The sequence below is a fragment of the Malaclemys terrapin genome, chromosome 5 (assembly GCF_027887155.1).
Source record: "Malaclemys terrapin pileata isolate rMalTer1 chromosome 5, rMalTer1.hap1, whole genome shotgun sequence".
Lineage (NCBI taxonomy): Eukaryota > Metazoa > Chordata > Testudines > Emydidae > Malaclemys > Malaclemys terrapin.
The window spans coordinates 135,722,219-135,736,410 of NC_071509.1; the positions used below are offsets into that span (position 1 = coordinate 135,722,219).

A 14,192-nucleotide genomic window follows, 5' to 3' on the forward strand; every position below is an offset into this window, starting at 1 on the left:
GAGACTTACACCTTCAGTGGTTCTTGTAATATAGCAAATAATTTCAAAGAGAGCAAACTTCAACTAAATTCCAAATGAAGACTGCAAAACTCATAGAATCTGACTGCAGAGCACTGATATGTTGTGTCAACTCAATCGAAATAGTCAAAATAGTTTTGGATAACTGGTAAATGTGTAATCTAAACACAGTGTTAGTTGGCTCTCGCAGTTCAGAATTTGACTATAAACTTTTTTTTTAAGAATAAGATGCTGTGCAGCGAGGCCACTCTTCCAGGGTGGTACTTCAATAATAAAGCCACATACAGGCATGTTTTCGTGCTATCTATTGCAATAAGTCTACTAGCATTGCAGCTAGTATTCAGCAAGGGCTCAATCCCGGCTCTTTACCACCACCGCTACCCAACTCCCAAATCCCTGGCAGTAGACGGCCCAAACTGCAGCAGAACAGTCCTGTTGCAAGGGGACCCCATAACTTCCTGCACGCAGAGCTCCATGAGAGCCCTTGTCGGTGGACAGGGGAGGTTCTAGAAGCGGGACCATTGGATTTGTTCATACACAGTATAAATCCATTGGTCAAAACCACATGTAAGTGTACAAAGGGTTGTGGCCATGACTGCTGCCCATATGATTGGGGCAACAGCCATTGCATGGATCTGTCTGCCCTATTGGCGGATGGTGGGGGAAAGAATTGTTGTTTTCCTCCAGTCTCCCAGCCCTGCACAAAAACGTTTCTTTGCTTTTTATCACAAGCAACGTAATAGCTCCGAGGTTGGCTGCTCTGAGAGCAAAAGCAGAAATACACTAACTGAAACATGACCTTCCACAACCAAGACAGAGCAACTTTGGGACATCGCATAAGCAGAAGTTTCACTGTCTTTAACCAAACTTCTGATGCGTTGGACTTCACTCCTGGTAGAGCTGTGGAAATAAAACAACTTCCCAGAACGCAGGATAGCTCAGCCCAGCCAGCTCTTTGCTCTTTTTCCTGCTCTTACAAAACTCGTCTTCCTCTCTTTGCAGGATGCAAAAGCTAGTGAAACCATCAGCTGATAAAAAATACGTGGATCTCACAGTGTCATTTGCTCCAGAAACAGATGGAGATGAAGACTTGCCAGGGCCACCAGTGAGATACTACTTCATCCATGAAGACAATTGATGGTAATGCTCTAGGACCATTTGCTTTGAAGGGAGTGTGCTGATTTCGGCGTAAAACAAGTAATACATATTTCTTTGGTGAAGCCTTAATTAAAACAGGAACAGTTGAAGTCAGTGAATTGCACTGAAGAGGTCTGTCAAACTGGATTTACCGTTCACCTGTCCCTAGTCTCTGCATACATCTGTTTGCTCATAACGAGGATTGGAGGTTTGCTGAAATGGAATGTCATGTAGAATGCGTACCACAAAGAAGAGATTTATATTAATTTATGGGGGAGGGGGGGAAATGGCAAACTTAGCATCTTATTTCAATATGCAAGATAAATGTTAAATGGAGGGAGAGAGCAAAAATGGGGGAAATTATTGTTTTATAACATGGTGGTCAGTAATGTTTTATAATCCATTTCTCATGACTCTCTTCTAAAATTGGGGTGCCAACTGCATCATCTGAGCACTGGGCCAAATTCATCCCAAGTGTAATTTGATTAAAAAAGCAAATGAATTTGCCTCATTTTCATTGTTGGTGTTCTCTTCTGAGCCATTGCTATTACTGTATGTTGGGGCAGTTCTTTTAGGTCAGTCTGGATGTGGAAACGCAGGGGGCAGATTCTCAGAGGGTGTAAATTGTCAGAGCTCCATTGAAGTCAACCGAGTGACGACAAGTGAGTTCTGCCCCAAGAGCACAATTTGGGAACAGTGAAGTATGGGGAAAGCTGAAATCTGTTGGAGAGTTGGGCCCTTATTCTCCCAGTTAAGCTCTTCTGCTTGATGAAGAGGCAGGTGAAGTTGTGGCTAAAATTTTCTGCCTCCAAATTAAGAGCAAGGTAGCAAATTGTTACTTTTTTGAAGGGGGAGGGTCAAGAGGGTATTCTGTGTATTTCATATCAAACATTTGGTTCCTTTTATCTCCTCTTGGCGCCATAACTCTAGAAGGAAGCTTTATATAGCGTATCTGTCTCTACAACACAAATCTGAGTTCATCTGAAAATCGAGTTTAGATTGGCCTCAATCTATAATTTAGGCGTCTAAAGTCTGATAGATCCATTTAATTTAGCAACAATCAGGAAATCATTTTGGCTATGGCAGTTAGTAGAAAATGCTGGTGCAGTACGACAGCATCAGTGGCAGAATTCTTCAGCATCTATGCCCCGGACAGGTGAGCTTCTGTGAATTGTTTCCCTGATTATGGAAAAACTAAAGCAAGTGAGATGGGAACAAAAATCAAATCTACTAACATCGCCCTGAACATTATTATTTTTGCTTTGGAAATAGTTTGCATTTACTGTATCTCCTGCATATGATGCAAAACTTGTTCACCGCTATAAAATCAGTGATGTCAATGTGTGATTCAGTTTATTAACCTTTAGGGATCTTTTGGAGCCTAAAATATTGGATAACTGTGCTTGTTCTCATCTTCCCTTTTCTCCCAATTTGCTTATTCAAGAACAAAATATCTGGATGGTTGGGCATTTGGACACCAAATATGTATTGAATATACAAGCTGGAATCCATTAAAATTATTCCAATATTTGGGAATAAGTCTTAAATGTAGTACCTCTTTTGTAAGGTGTATATATTTTTTACTCTCAACATAGTTTATAGATATTTTATAGTTTTAACAGATTTGATTTGAAACCCAGCTGGTTTATTTAACTTTTTTTTTTTTTTTTTTTTTACAACTTATTCTTTAAAAAAACAAACATTCTGTAAAACAGGCAAAGAGATGGCATTCTTAGAGATGGCAAAGTGCATAATTGACATAGGGCAAAAGGCAGAAAGGGAAGACTATTTGAGAGTAAATATCTGCTTCTGAGTGCTGACTGAAATGTGTGTTCCCCCCAGCAATAGCAGGGAGTGTAAATCCCAAATGAAATCTGTGATCTGGATTTTATTTTTTATTTCAATGTTTGGGGCAAACGTAAAGCGCTGTGAACTCTAAAAGTCAGGGGCTGGGAAACAATAAAATGTAATTTGAGTAACTAACTTCTTTGTTCATTTACTCAACATGAAAGCAGAGTCGGGTATGTTAGATGGATGTTAATAGCACACAGAACACCTTTGAAAAAGAGTCTATAAAAGTCTGTTAGCCTGGGTGCTTTCCTGACTTACATCTGATGGTCTCTTCCGGGTTAACAGGCAATATTCAAATGTAATATGCTGAGTGGCCTTTGTTAACAGCTTCTCATTGCCTGACAGTATGTAGTTACATGCAGTATTGGCACTTGAAAACACTCGTGCACTTTTGTGAACTCTAAATATACAGGTGGCAGGAATTGGGGGCCAAAATTAGCAAAACACAGATACATCTCCATGTCTCACAAACAGTGGGTGCCCTTTGGATGTCTGTTCTGTGGATGATTTCTGCCTAGCTGAACCGATGTATTTCGACTAGTATATATGCTAGGTCATTGCACATTCTCCATTTGATATGTATTTCTCTGGATTTGTCTGAACAGAGGTTGACATGAGTAGGTTTTTATTAACAAATGTAAAGAGAACTTAATATGACAGAGAGATATGTTGCCCGACCTGCCACTAAGAATTGCTCTTCATCTTTTTTCACATTAAAAATACCCTGAACTACTGACAAAGCGAATGAACATGTTTTTAAATGGAGATGTCTACAGTACATCATAGTTGCCAGGTGTGCACTGATTCATATCAATGATACGTTAAGCATGAGCCCTAATGACAACATGAACTATGCGACTGCTAATCACTTTAGCAAAGCCACCGTTTGCACATGGAAAGTACAAGACACACATGTAGTGAAGGAGAATAGAAATTCCCAATTATTTCAATTCACAGCAATGTTCAAATGGCAATTTTGGGTATTGCAAACTTCTGCTAAGTGATGCTGCTCAGACAGATGACTTCAGCAGAATGGTCCTCCTCTGAATGTACTGAAAGAATCTGAAATGCTTTTTTTATAAACATGAAGTTGCTCTCTAATACTTTGGAAAAATCACTGTTCAGCAAAAAGGATACAACAGTGTACAGTGTGAAAAGCAGTGTGCTCTCCCTTATTTCTCCATTTGAATAAGACTGAGGAGTGGTGGGAAAAGCACCTACCAGAAATGAAGATTATTTTTGCCATATTGAGAGCATCCGTCCGCTTCTTTTTACTCAGTTTGCAGTCTAGGGCTACTACAGAGTTGCTATTAGATGCTCCCATAGCAGCAGTAACCTCTGAGCTACATCTGGCTAGGCAGATGTTACCATTTCTTGCAGCGTTAGGCACTGTCTACAGAAGCACGGTCCATCACCTCAAGATTTTGCTCTACAGCACATTATCCTTTCGAAGCTGGTGCAGAGTGTACTAACTTCAACTTCAGTGGGGAAACTTCACTGATTACCTGTTGATTTCTGAGTGGTGTTTAGCTCTGAACTATAAAGCTCTAAAGGGACTGGAAGCTTCCTAGGTGAGGGACTGTTTTTCTCCCCTGATACAGGGCTGCTGCAGTTGCTATTTACTGCTCAAGCTAGACCTACTCAATTAATACAAGTGCTGGTGGAAGCAAATCCTTTGGGAGGGCCTCTGAACGTCAACATTCATTTTCCTCTTTACTGGGCCACAATAGCCCAAGCCTTAGACTTTATGGGGCTCTCTGAAGATCATTTCTTTTCGCAGGGTATGGGAAGGGAAGGTGCACTCATTAAGATCTAGGGCTGAAATGGGTCCCCCCCTTCCTGCTTTTGAGGAACATAACATAAATACAGCCATACTGGGTCAGACCAAAGGCCCATCTAGCCCAGTGTCCTGTCTTCCGACAGTGGTCAATGCCAGGTGCTTCAGAGGGAATGAACGGAACAGGTAATCATCGAGTGATCCATTCCCTGATGCTCATTCCCAGCTTCTGGCAAACAGAGGCTAGGGACACCATCTCTGCCCATCCTGGCTAATAGCCATTGATGGACCAATCCTCCATGAACTTATCTAGTTCTTTTTTGAACCCTGTTATAGTCTTGGCCTTCACAACATCCTCCGGCAAGGAGTTCCACAGGTTGACCGTGCATTGTGTGAAAAAATATTTCCTTTTGTTTGTTTAAATCTGCCTATTTCATTTGTTGACCCCCCTCCCTCCCCAGTGACTTACATAGCTGCCTAAATTTGGCCTCCAGGTTCTCTCTCCTATTCTTCCCTATGTCATTGGTACCTACATGTACCACATGTACCGGCTCCTCCCCAGCACTACACATAAGTCTATCTCAATGACTCGAGCGATCCACAACCTTCACACCAGGCAGGCAAGTCACCATGTGGTTCTCCCAGTCAGCGCAAACCCAGCTATCTACGTTTCTAATGATTGAATCCCCCATAACTATTATCTGTCTCTTCCTAATAACTGGAGTTCCCTCCCCCCGGAGAGGTAACCTCCGTGCGAGAGGATACCACATCATCATCTGGAAGGGGGGTCCCAACTTTGGGAGCATTTCCCTCTGCTCCAGTTGGATGTTCTCCTTCCCTGAGACTTTCATCCTCCTCAACAGCACAGAGGCTGTCAGACTGGGGGTGGGACCATTCTAGTGTGTCCCAGAAAGTCTCATAAGGTTGCTGAGACAAATGTGCTTAGAGCCATGGAGATGGACTTCGTTTTGTACCAACTGGAAGCCTTAGGAAACAGATATCCAGTTTAATGTGCTGTAATTTATTCCACTGGCTTCTGAGATTAGTTGATACAAGGTGAGACTGTACTACTAAATTTAGCCCACAGGAATTTCCGGGGCTAGAATGTGACACTTTTTCCCTAAGAAAACATCTGTCCCTCCTACATACTCCACTTCAAAGAGGTTGATTTGCACGTTGTCTGTCAGCTGCTTGTCTCTTCTTTCTTTCTTTCATCTCTTTGCCAAGAGTTTCTGAAAGAATGGGAAAAACACTTGTTAACATAGAGAGCGGAAGTGTCATGACAGAGCCATTCCAACTTCAGCAGCTTCCCAGCAGGGCTTGCACTCTTCACTGTCATTGCAACATGGCTTCTCAACTCTCACTCTGCTTATTTATATTGTAGGTAGAATCTACAGCCTCCATTGGGATAGGCACGGTACACGTACCTACACACTGGTTTCATTTTCCATACTACAGTTGCCATAAACACTCCATTCCTTCTGTGTTGGGCTAGCCCTGACTTCTGTCTTAACTCAAGACAACAGGAGAAGCTGGAGGGAGATGATTTAAATATTCAAGCTGTTAAATTGTATGGTGGGAGAAGTGCTTTTCCAACTCAAGTGCTGCCCTAGCCAGCACTAGCAGACCTGTGCTTTGTCTACTCTATCCACCGTGATCAGAGGCCCTTTCACATTATCTACTGTACGTGTTTTTCCTAGGTCGGTAAGAGCAGCTTTGATTATTGCAACAGTTTTTAAAACTCTGTTGCTTGTCACCATTTTTTTTTCAATTTCTCTGAAAATCCTTGAGTCATTTTCTCAGCACTGCATGGGTCTGGCTTCCTCCCTCTGCAGAGGAATCAACTGGATTACTTTAATACAGGGAAGCATTTCCCTTGGCTCTAGGTTTTAATAAAGTTTGTTCTGACAAAAGTCTAAGATTGGGGGCAAATTTGAAGTCAGTGTCCTGCAGCATAAGCAAGGTAAGTGTCCAACAGAGGTGGCTAGTAGTAAATATTCAGACTGAAGCACCTAAAGGCCCCACTTGTGACTGGGGCCCTAACGTACCAGGTGCTGTACAAACAGAGCTCCAGGCCCTGAAGAACTTCAGTCTAATGATAGAAAGAGGATGACGATATAACATGGAAGCAAATCTGGTGAAGTGGCACAGGTCTGTCAATTCAAGGTGGTTTTTTTAAACGGGTTAGAGGAAGAGAATTGGGGAAGTGGAAGAGTCACAGCTTGTCACCTGCCTGGCCATGATCAGAATGGCGGTTTTGGGAGGCATCAGGGCGAACGTGAGGTTTAAAGAGGACGTGCGGTTAGGAACTGTTCAGATTTTCAGAGTTTTGCCCATGTACAAGGGGCAATATGGGGGAGAAAAGGAGCAAAGGCCAGGGGCTGACATTGTGATTGATTACTAGAGCAGCTAGGGAGGGTGGGAGTAGGTAAGAAGGGCCTCGAAAGATAAAGACAAGAAGCTTATGTTCTTATGAGGCAGTGAAGGAGGGAGCTAGCTGAGGGACTCCGAGGGGATTAACATGGTCAGAGGACAATCCAAGAGAGTTTTAGCAGCATTCTGAATGGAACTTAGAGAGCAAGGATGCAAGTCCGAGAGGTGAATGAAGGGCTTGGATGAGAGTTTCGGACAGACTGACTGCTAAATGGCTAGATGTTAGAGCTGTAAGAAAAAGCAAGATTGAAAATATGAATATGTAAAGAGACAAAAGGTGGTGAGGTAATAGCTTTTACTGGACCGTATCTACCTTCTCTCTGAGCCTAGGACCAGCCAGGCAAAGCCACTCCAAGCTGCCATTTGTGGCAGTGCAAATTATGGCTTTGCCTAAATCAGGGGTTTGCACAAGAATAGCAGCTGTGATGGGCAGGGCTGAAGACAAGTTTCCTAGCCCAGCTGGCAGCAGCACAGTTTCCATGTGCCACTTTCATGTGATCGCGTGTAGGGACAGTGGGGCAGGACAGTGTCCATAGCCCATGCAGTCCTTGGCCTCGTTCCTGAGACTGCCAAGTGTCAGTATCAACAGGCTCGTGCTCCACAGAAATGGACAGACCACACCAATTCATTTAACACAGGGCGCTGAACAGGTGTCAGTCACTGCAGTCCTCATCTGGGTTGAACCAATAAGCTGGAGGCAAAAACCTCTGTCTTCCATCTCTAATCCCTCCCTCTGTTCACTGACCATATCTGCTTGCATCTACCCCACATCTGAGAAGCGAGAAGCGATGCTGCTTTTGATAATAGGGGTGTGCAGGCTGATAGATCAGGAGAGATGCTCTGAATGCTGCTGTATCCCCCACTGCACGTGACACTTCCCTCCCCAAAAAACTCACTTTCCCGTTTTCAAACCTAACTTCCAAAGAAACAGAAGGCCCCCAAAGCTGTCCTGTCCTCACCAGGCACGTATCTGGTTACAGGATACTCCTGAAGTGGTGCTGCTACTTTCTCAGGCATAGATCTCCGGGGAGGCTTGGCTCTGGGCTGAGGGGCAATCGCCGGGTGCATCTCTCTTGGGACATGCTCTAAAGAAAGTCCGGCTGCAGAAAAAGGACAGAAGATGTAATGTTCCCCTGTGTGTGGGAGCAGTCTCTTTCCTGAAGAACCTAGCCCCAGTTATTAAGAATAAGGGTATGTCTACACAGCAAAGAAAAACAGGCGACTAGCCAGTGCCAGTTGGCTCGGGCTGTGGCCCTGTTTCATTGCTGTGTAGACTTCTGGCTCAGGCTGCAGCCCAAGCTCGGACCCTCCCAGCTCTGCTGAATTAATAGGTGGCTTATTTCAGTTATTTTGTAATTAGAGTGATTCATTTACTTGATAGAATTAACTCCTCTGTTTGTAACATGAGATGTTTTTGTTCAAAATATTCAATCCATGTTTTATGCCCACATGTTTCAGCCCTGCTTGCAGATTAGTTACTGCTAGTATAGACCCCTCGCAGTAACGCAGTTTAAGAGCTGGAATTCAGAAGCTGTGCCTATGTGTAGAAACAAGCCGCATACCCAATTTGTTGTCATACGTGTGTGTGACAAATGGCTTCAAGCTCCCTTGCGTTTGATTCACAAAGTAATCGATGACATCATGAAGGCTCTGGCGTATAACCTAGGTAACAAAAAGGGGTGTGAAAAGTTACTGTGAGCTACATTTTCAATCAGAAATGTGTTAGCAGGTAGGTACCTAAAGATATCGTCAAGTAGCTGAAACTGGATTCACCCCCAATGCACTGTGTTTCAAGGGCCACCTACTAGAAGTGCAGTGAAAACAGGAGCTTCCCGGAGCACCCAAATACAAGGACAAAATACTTGCTGAAAATCAGCCTTGCGTGTTAGGCACATTGTAGGAGGGGGTTTATGCATGGCACTGAGGGGGATGCACCGCAGGCTTGGGCCTTGAACAAGGCTGCAGTTTAGGCTTGCTGCCCGGAAACCCCTCCTGCGATCTTTCTCTCCCTCAGTGCAAAGTGCAGCTCCAGCCGGGCAAAGTGCTAGTACAATACAGTGTGGGTTCCTCCCTTGTCCCCAAAGTAAAACATGACACAAACCACTAGAAAAATACTTGTCTCTTGAGGTTCTGCCCCTCTTCAGCTCAAAGCTTTTCTAGACAGGCTATCAGATCCTACAATGGGAATCTGGGTTGAGTGTGAACTCCTGGGTTTGGCCTTGGATTTTAATCTTGTTGTGGGAGAGGGAGAAAATGAGCTGAAATGTTTTAATAAAATGGCTCCGCAGGATATTCCACCACCCCCATCATGGCACAGCTTCATTTTAGGATCATCATCAAAGGCAGATGTTTGACTAGCAGGAGGAGATGCTCATACCTGAGAGATGCTTCCAGGACAACAGGGGAGTGGAGAGCTGGCCTGACGTTTTCGGGGGTCCAATGCAAAGTACAACATGTGCTCCCTTTCCAGATTTTTTCCCTCTAATGGCCAAGTCCCCCTGGGTTTGCACACCTATGACACCCTTGTCTGTGATCCCTGGAAGCTGCTGCAACCTCTACCATTGCCGGTTTGTGAAGCTCCATGGCTTTACTATTTGTCTGGTGTTCAAAATAATTGTCATTAGTGTTTCACAGGGCTTTTTATCAGTTGATCTCAAAGTGCTTTTACAGAGGAGATCACGCTCAGTATCTCCATTTTACAGGTGAGGAAACTGAGGCAGAAAGTGATCTAGCAGAGCCAGGAATACAGCCCAGGTCTCCTGAGTCCTAGTCCAATGCCTTCTCCACTAGGCAACATTGCCGCTCATTTGGTCTTTTGTTTTAGTTCAGCTTTTTAAACCAATTTCTGACGTAACATTTGGGCTCTACCTCTGGGCACTTATAGCAACCCACTGAACTAGTACCAGTTTGTTTAACCATCTTTGGTTTAGTCCTTTTCCTCCTTTCTGTACTAGGTCAATAACATTTTTATTTGAGCTAACAGTCCCCACATCCAATTCCAGTTAATCTGGGGCTATTCAGTGGCAGATGCCTCAGAGAAAAGAAAACTTCTTGTAGATTTCAGGAGACTGAGGTGGAGGGTGTGGTGTGGTAACATCCTTGAGAACCTAGTCAAGGGCAACAGAGGTTACAATTTCCTACTTTGGCAAGGGCCAGTATGGGCACAGAGATCTAACCAACCTGCAAATCCAAATGAAACCTTAAGTCATCCTGTAGTGCCATGGTAATATTGGGCGAGCAGTCTGATTTCTCAAGTTTCAATTTCTAAATTGTGATGGAAGACCAGGCATTTCAGAACTAGATAGAAGAAAAGTGTGAGCCACCCGGGAGAACGTTGCACCGATTTAATTTAAGGTGTGAATTTCACCACTGGTTAAAAAAAAAAAAAAAGCTGTATGGACACTTATTTCTGTAGAAACCAGGGTAATTTCAGTTTAGCTTAAACCTGTTCTTAATTGATTTAACTGAAACAAGCCTGGCTAAAAGCAAAATAAGAGAGTCCACCCAGATTTTGCCCTGTTTTATCTAAATTGATTTTAATTCACACTTTTAGTTAAACTGGTACAACTCTGCCTGTAGACAAGTTCAGATACGAGTTCAATTTCCAGGCTGGTCAGAGACATCGAATTAACTTCTCAAAGGTATAACATGATCCAATGGCTGGAAATTAAAGCTAGACAAATTCAGAGGGGAAATAAGGCATCAATTTTTAACTGCGTAATTAACCATTGGAAAAATTTACCAAGGATCGTGGTGGATTCTCCGTCACTGACGATTCTGAAATCAAGATGGGATGTTTCTCTAAAAGATCTGCTCTAGGAATTATTTTGGGGAAGTTCATTGGCCCGTGCTACACAGATCAGACTAGATGATCACAATTTTCCCTTCTGGCCTTAGAATCTATGAACCAGACAAATCCCTGCTTTTTTTTGTTCTACTTTTCCATATTCTTTCCCACTTTCTAACACAGACCCAAGACATGGTTTGATATCTCCAACAAGGAAACACCCACTTACTGGTCTTGCCAGTTCAATGGTGTAACCTTTGCCCATGTTCACCACTCTGTAGTGCTTTATGCTTGGACCACTGAAACAAAAAGAAAATACAGTATTAATACATTGCTGTTCATAAAATACAGTATAAATGAAAATGAATGGTGATGGCTGCAGGTTTCCTGTCTTTTATTTAAGCTGTTCATTTGGTGGAAAGTTTCAATACACTAATGTTATTAATCTCTTTTTGAAACAGTTCGTTTAAAGGTGACCAGCTAAGGGCAAAAAAATGGTTTGTTTGCCTTTTTGCTGCTTTGTGATGTATCAAGCAGAAGCTGGAAAGGTATTTTTTAGGTCTCTGTTTTACTTTAGAAATACCAGGAATAGCAAGTTTTGTCTTCCGAGGTTTTGCTTGAGGACGCTAGAAACAGTAGCAGGGCCTAGGGGTGTGGGGTCTCTTGGAATTGTTTTCTGGTTTCTAGGTGAAAATCTTATAGAAAGAATGCCAGAAACTTTAATGACTTTAGATTTCAGACTCAGACAGTTATAGAAATGGTCTACATCGTGTTTCAAAACAGCACAGGAATTCCCTAGACCGGGGCAGAGGGGACCCTTCTGTGTCATGGACCATCCCGGTCTCCAACCACTGGCAACACAAGGACTGCAAAAGTGTGTGTGTGGGAGGAAGGAACCAAATGGGCCAAATTTGAGTGATGGTGTAACCCCATGCACCAGGTCACAATACCCCTCACTCGAATTTGGCCTACCTGCCCCTCCGTCATTCCAGTGGGGAAGGGCTCTGTCATTGTCACTCAGCTTCAGACAGGGGACAAAGTGGGGGGGGGGGTTGGGCCCCCTGTCTCTATTGTTCCGAGTTCAGGTTCTCAAACATGGAGGCACATGGTTTTCCCCCCCCCCCCCCGCTTTAAAAATGGTTAGCAATGGCCATTTGCCCTTCCCCCCCCCCCAGTCTCCAGTGCCCATGTCACCAACCCAAACGCTCCTGGGTACTCCTGTCTATGTTGGGGTCCTGGCTGAAAGTCTGGTCCCCCTAGGGAAGGAGGCAGAAAAGGTTAGTCCCTGGGGTGAGTGAGGCCAGGAAGAGGAGAGCAGAAGTGTGTTTGCTACCTACAGCCCCAGAACTTTGTTTTGGGTCTCAGCTGCCTCTGGTTTTGAAGCTCTCCAAACGTTGAAATGTAACAAGTTTTGTGTGGTGTGATGCCGAGTTCAATTTTATTAGCCTTAACTCTGACCATTTGTTCTAGTGTTAGATATGGCTTCAGCGTGTGCACGTGTTTTTTGGTGCTTACTCTGGGGTTTGAAAGTCTAAGATTCCATGACGTAGGATAAGACATTTCAAGGACCAGGCTCATGCCCCCGCCTCATCAGGCCAGCACTCTTTGGCTGATTTGTATCTCATTTGTGGACGTGTCAATCCTCTCCTCCTCCGTAAGCCAATCACACTATCTCTTGAGTCCATGCTCCATGCCTGATTTACCTTCTCCCGATTATTCTCACAATATGGGACAGATTTCACAAGCGATCCCTGGGAATTCTAAATTAGGCATCATAACGCAGTACATGTCAATTAGCAGTTAGATAATAACTTGTGGATTCAACCTACTCTATCACCTGTCTGATAGTGACTGAGTAGTTCTTACTGTCACTACCAGGCCGCAGGATCAAGTTTCCCCAAGAAGGATTCTTCTCTAACATCTCAATCGCTTTCTGCCGTGACACTGCATAGAAGCACCTGCAAAGAAGGGAGGAGAGAAGCAGCATGAACACACTGAGTTCCACTAGCAGAAGCCGATCACTCCACTATGGGCAAGTAGCATGAGGCCGCCTGAGGACTAGACCTGCCTCATCAGCCTATTTGTAGAGTATCCTGTAACTTAGGTATCCAGGGCTGCCCTTTGCCTTTGTCGCTCCAAGAAGTCTCACACCTGAAAGCGTCATTCCATAGAGTGATGCCACCATGTTAGCCAATCGGCAGAAGTCCAGATCGCCATGATTCATCCCTTTCAGCGTTTCAGAGTGGTAGCCGTGTTGGTCATGGGGCACAGCTCAGATGGCAGGCTGTGTAACCAACAAAGCTTCATACCCAAAGGAAAGCGAGTAATGTAAACTGACCCATTTTGCTCACCTTACGTGGAATACTTTGACTATCCATCACCAGCAAATATATTACCTAGTACAGTATAATTTTCCTAGAAAGACAAACATATGTGACAGTCTAAGGCATGGTTGAAAAAGCTTCCAGGGAAGCAGCATATGGCCCATTTGTACTTTCTCAAAACAAAACACATTGAAACAGCAAGGACAAAAATCTCTGGCGCGTGGAGAGAGACAAGATGAGGGCAGTGTCCTTTCTGAAATGCTGCTACAGTAACTGGAAGTATCAGGAGTGACGGGGCTGAAATGCCAGAATTCTCTAGTGTTGATAGAGTAATCTAAGTGATTACTGAATTACAGAGATGAGCCTGAACCAAACCCCCATATCCAAATAACCCAAACTCTGTGCACTGAAACCCACAGCTCAATCCAGAGCTAAACTTTGCAAATGATCCCAGTCTCTACAATGGGCTAAAACAAAATCTCAGCTCCGAACACCTTTGCCTGAATTTTGATGTGTTCAGAATCCAGATCCTGACATGGTGGCTTTGGCCCATCACTGTGGAAGAACCTGCAGTCTATCATGGCTCCTATTGTTTATGAGGGATTTTTTCTGAAGATAATGACGTGATAGTTCCTGAAACCAAGAATGCACCCATCAAATACACATATACATACATATAAACATATGCTACAAGGAAACAAGCTAGCAACAGTTGCTCTCAGACCTCTGGCTCCCTCTTCTTTTTATGCAATAGGTACTTTCAAGCACTGGCTCAATAAACCAAAAGGGACAAGTGTAGTACAGTGTTCGGTGGAAGAACAAATGCAGAAAATTCGATGCTACTCCTGACAAAGTCAAACGTAGA

The 14,192-nt window shown here is 43.8% G+C and overlaps 2 protein-coding genes across 4 annotated transcripts in view; one reads left to right on the forward strand and one right to left on the reverse strand.

Annotated features, from left to right (window-relative positions):
- UBA6 (ubiquitin like modifier activating enzyme 6) overlaps positions 1 to 3,134 on the forward strand; it is a 52,505-nt gene extending 49,371 nt beyond the window's left edge. For all 3 annotated transcript variants that reach the window (XM_054030446.1, XM_054030445.1, XM_054030447.1), the window contains one exon: positions 1,021 to 3,134. In XM_054030446.1, coding sequence (XP_053886421.1) covers positions 1,021 to 1,156 — 136 coding nt within the window. In that variant the 3' untranslated portion in view covers positions 1,157 to 3,134. The remainder of the gene's footprint in view (positions 1 to 1,020) is intronic.
- A 2,655-nt stretch (positions 3,135 to 5,789) lies between these two features.
- The window catches only part of STAP1 (signal transducing adaptor family member 1), a 34,405-nt gene continuing 26,002 nt past the window's right edge, over positions 5,790 to 14,192 (reverse strand). Inside the window, exons 6-10 of the mRNA XM_054030749.1 lie at positions 12,833 to 12,961; positions 11,233 to 11,302; positions 8,779 to 8,878; positions 8,176 to 8,316; positions 5,790 to 6,015 (exon numbers count right to left, since the gene is read on the reverse strand). Of these exons, the coding sequence (XP_053886724.1) occupies positions 5,939 to 6,015; positions 8,176 to 8,316; positions 8,779 to 8,878; positions 11,233 to 11,302; positions 12,833 to 12,961 (517 nt within the window). The 3' untranslated portion in view covers positions 5,790 to 5,938. The remainder of the gene's footprint in view (positions 6,016 to 8,175; positions 8,317 to 8,778; positions 8,879 to 11,232; positions 11,303 to 12,832; positions 12,962 to 14,192) is intronic.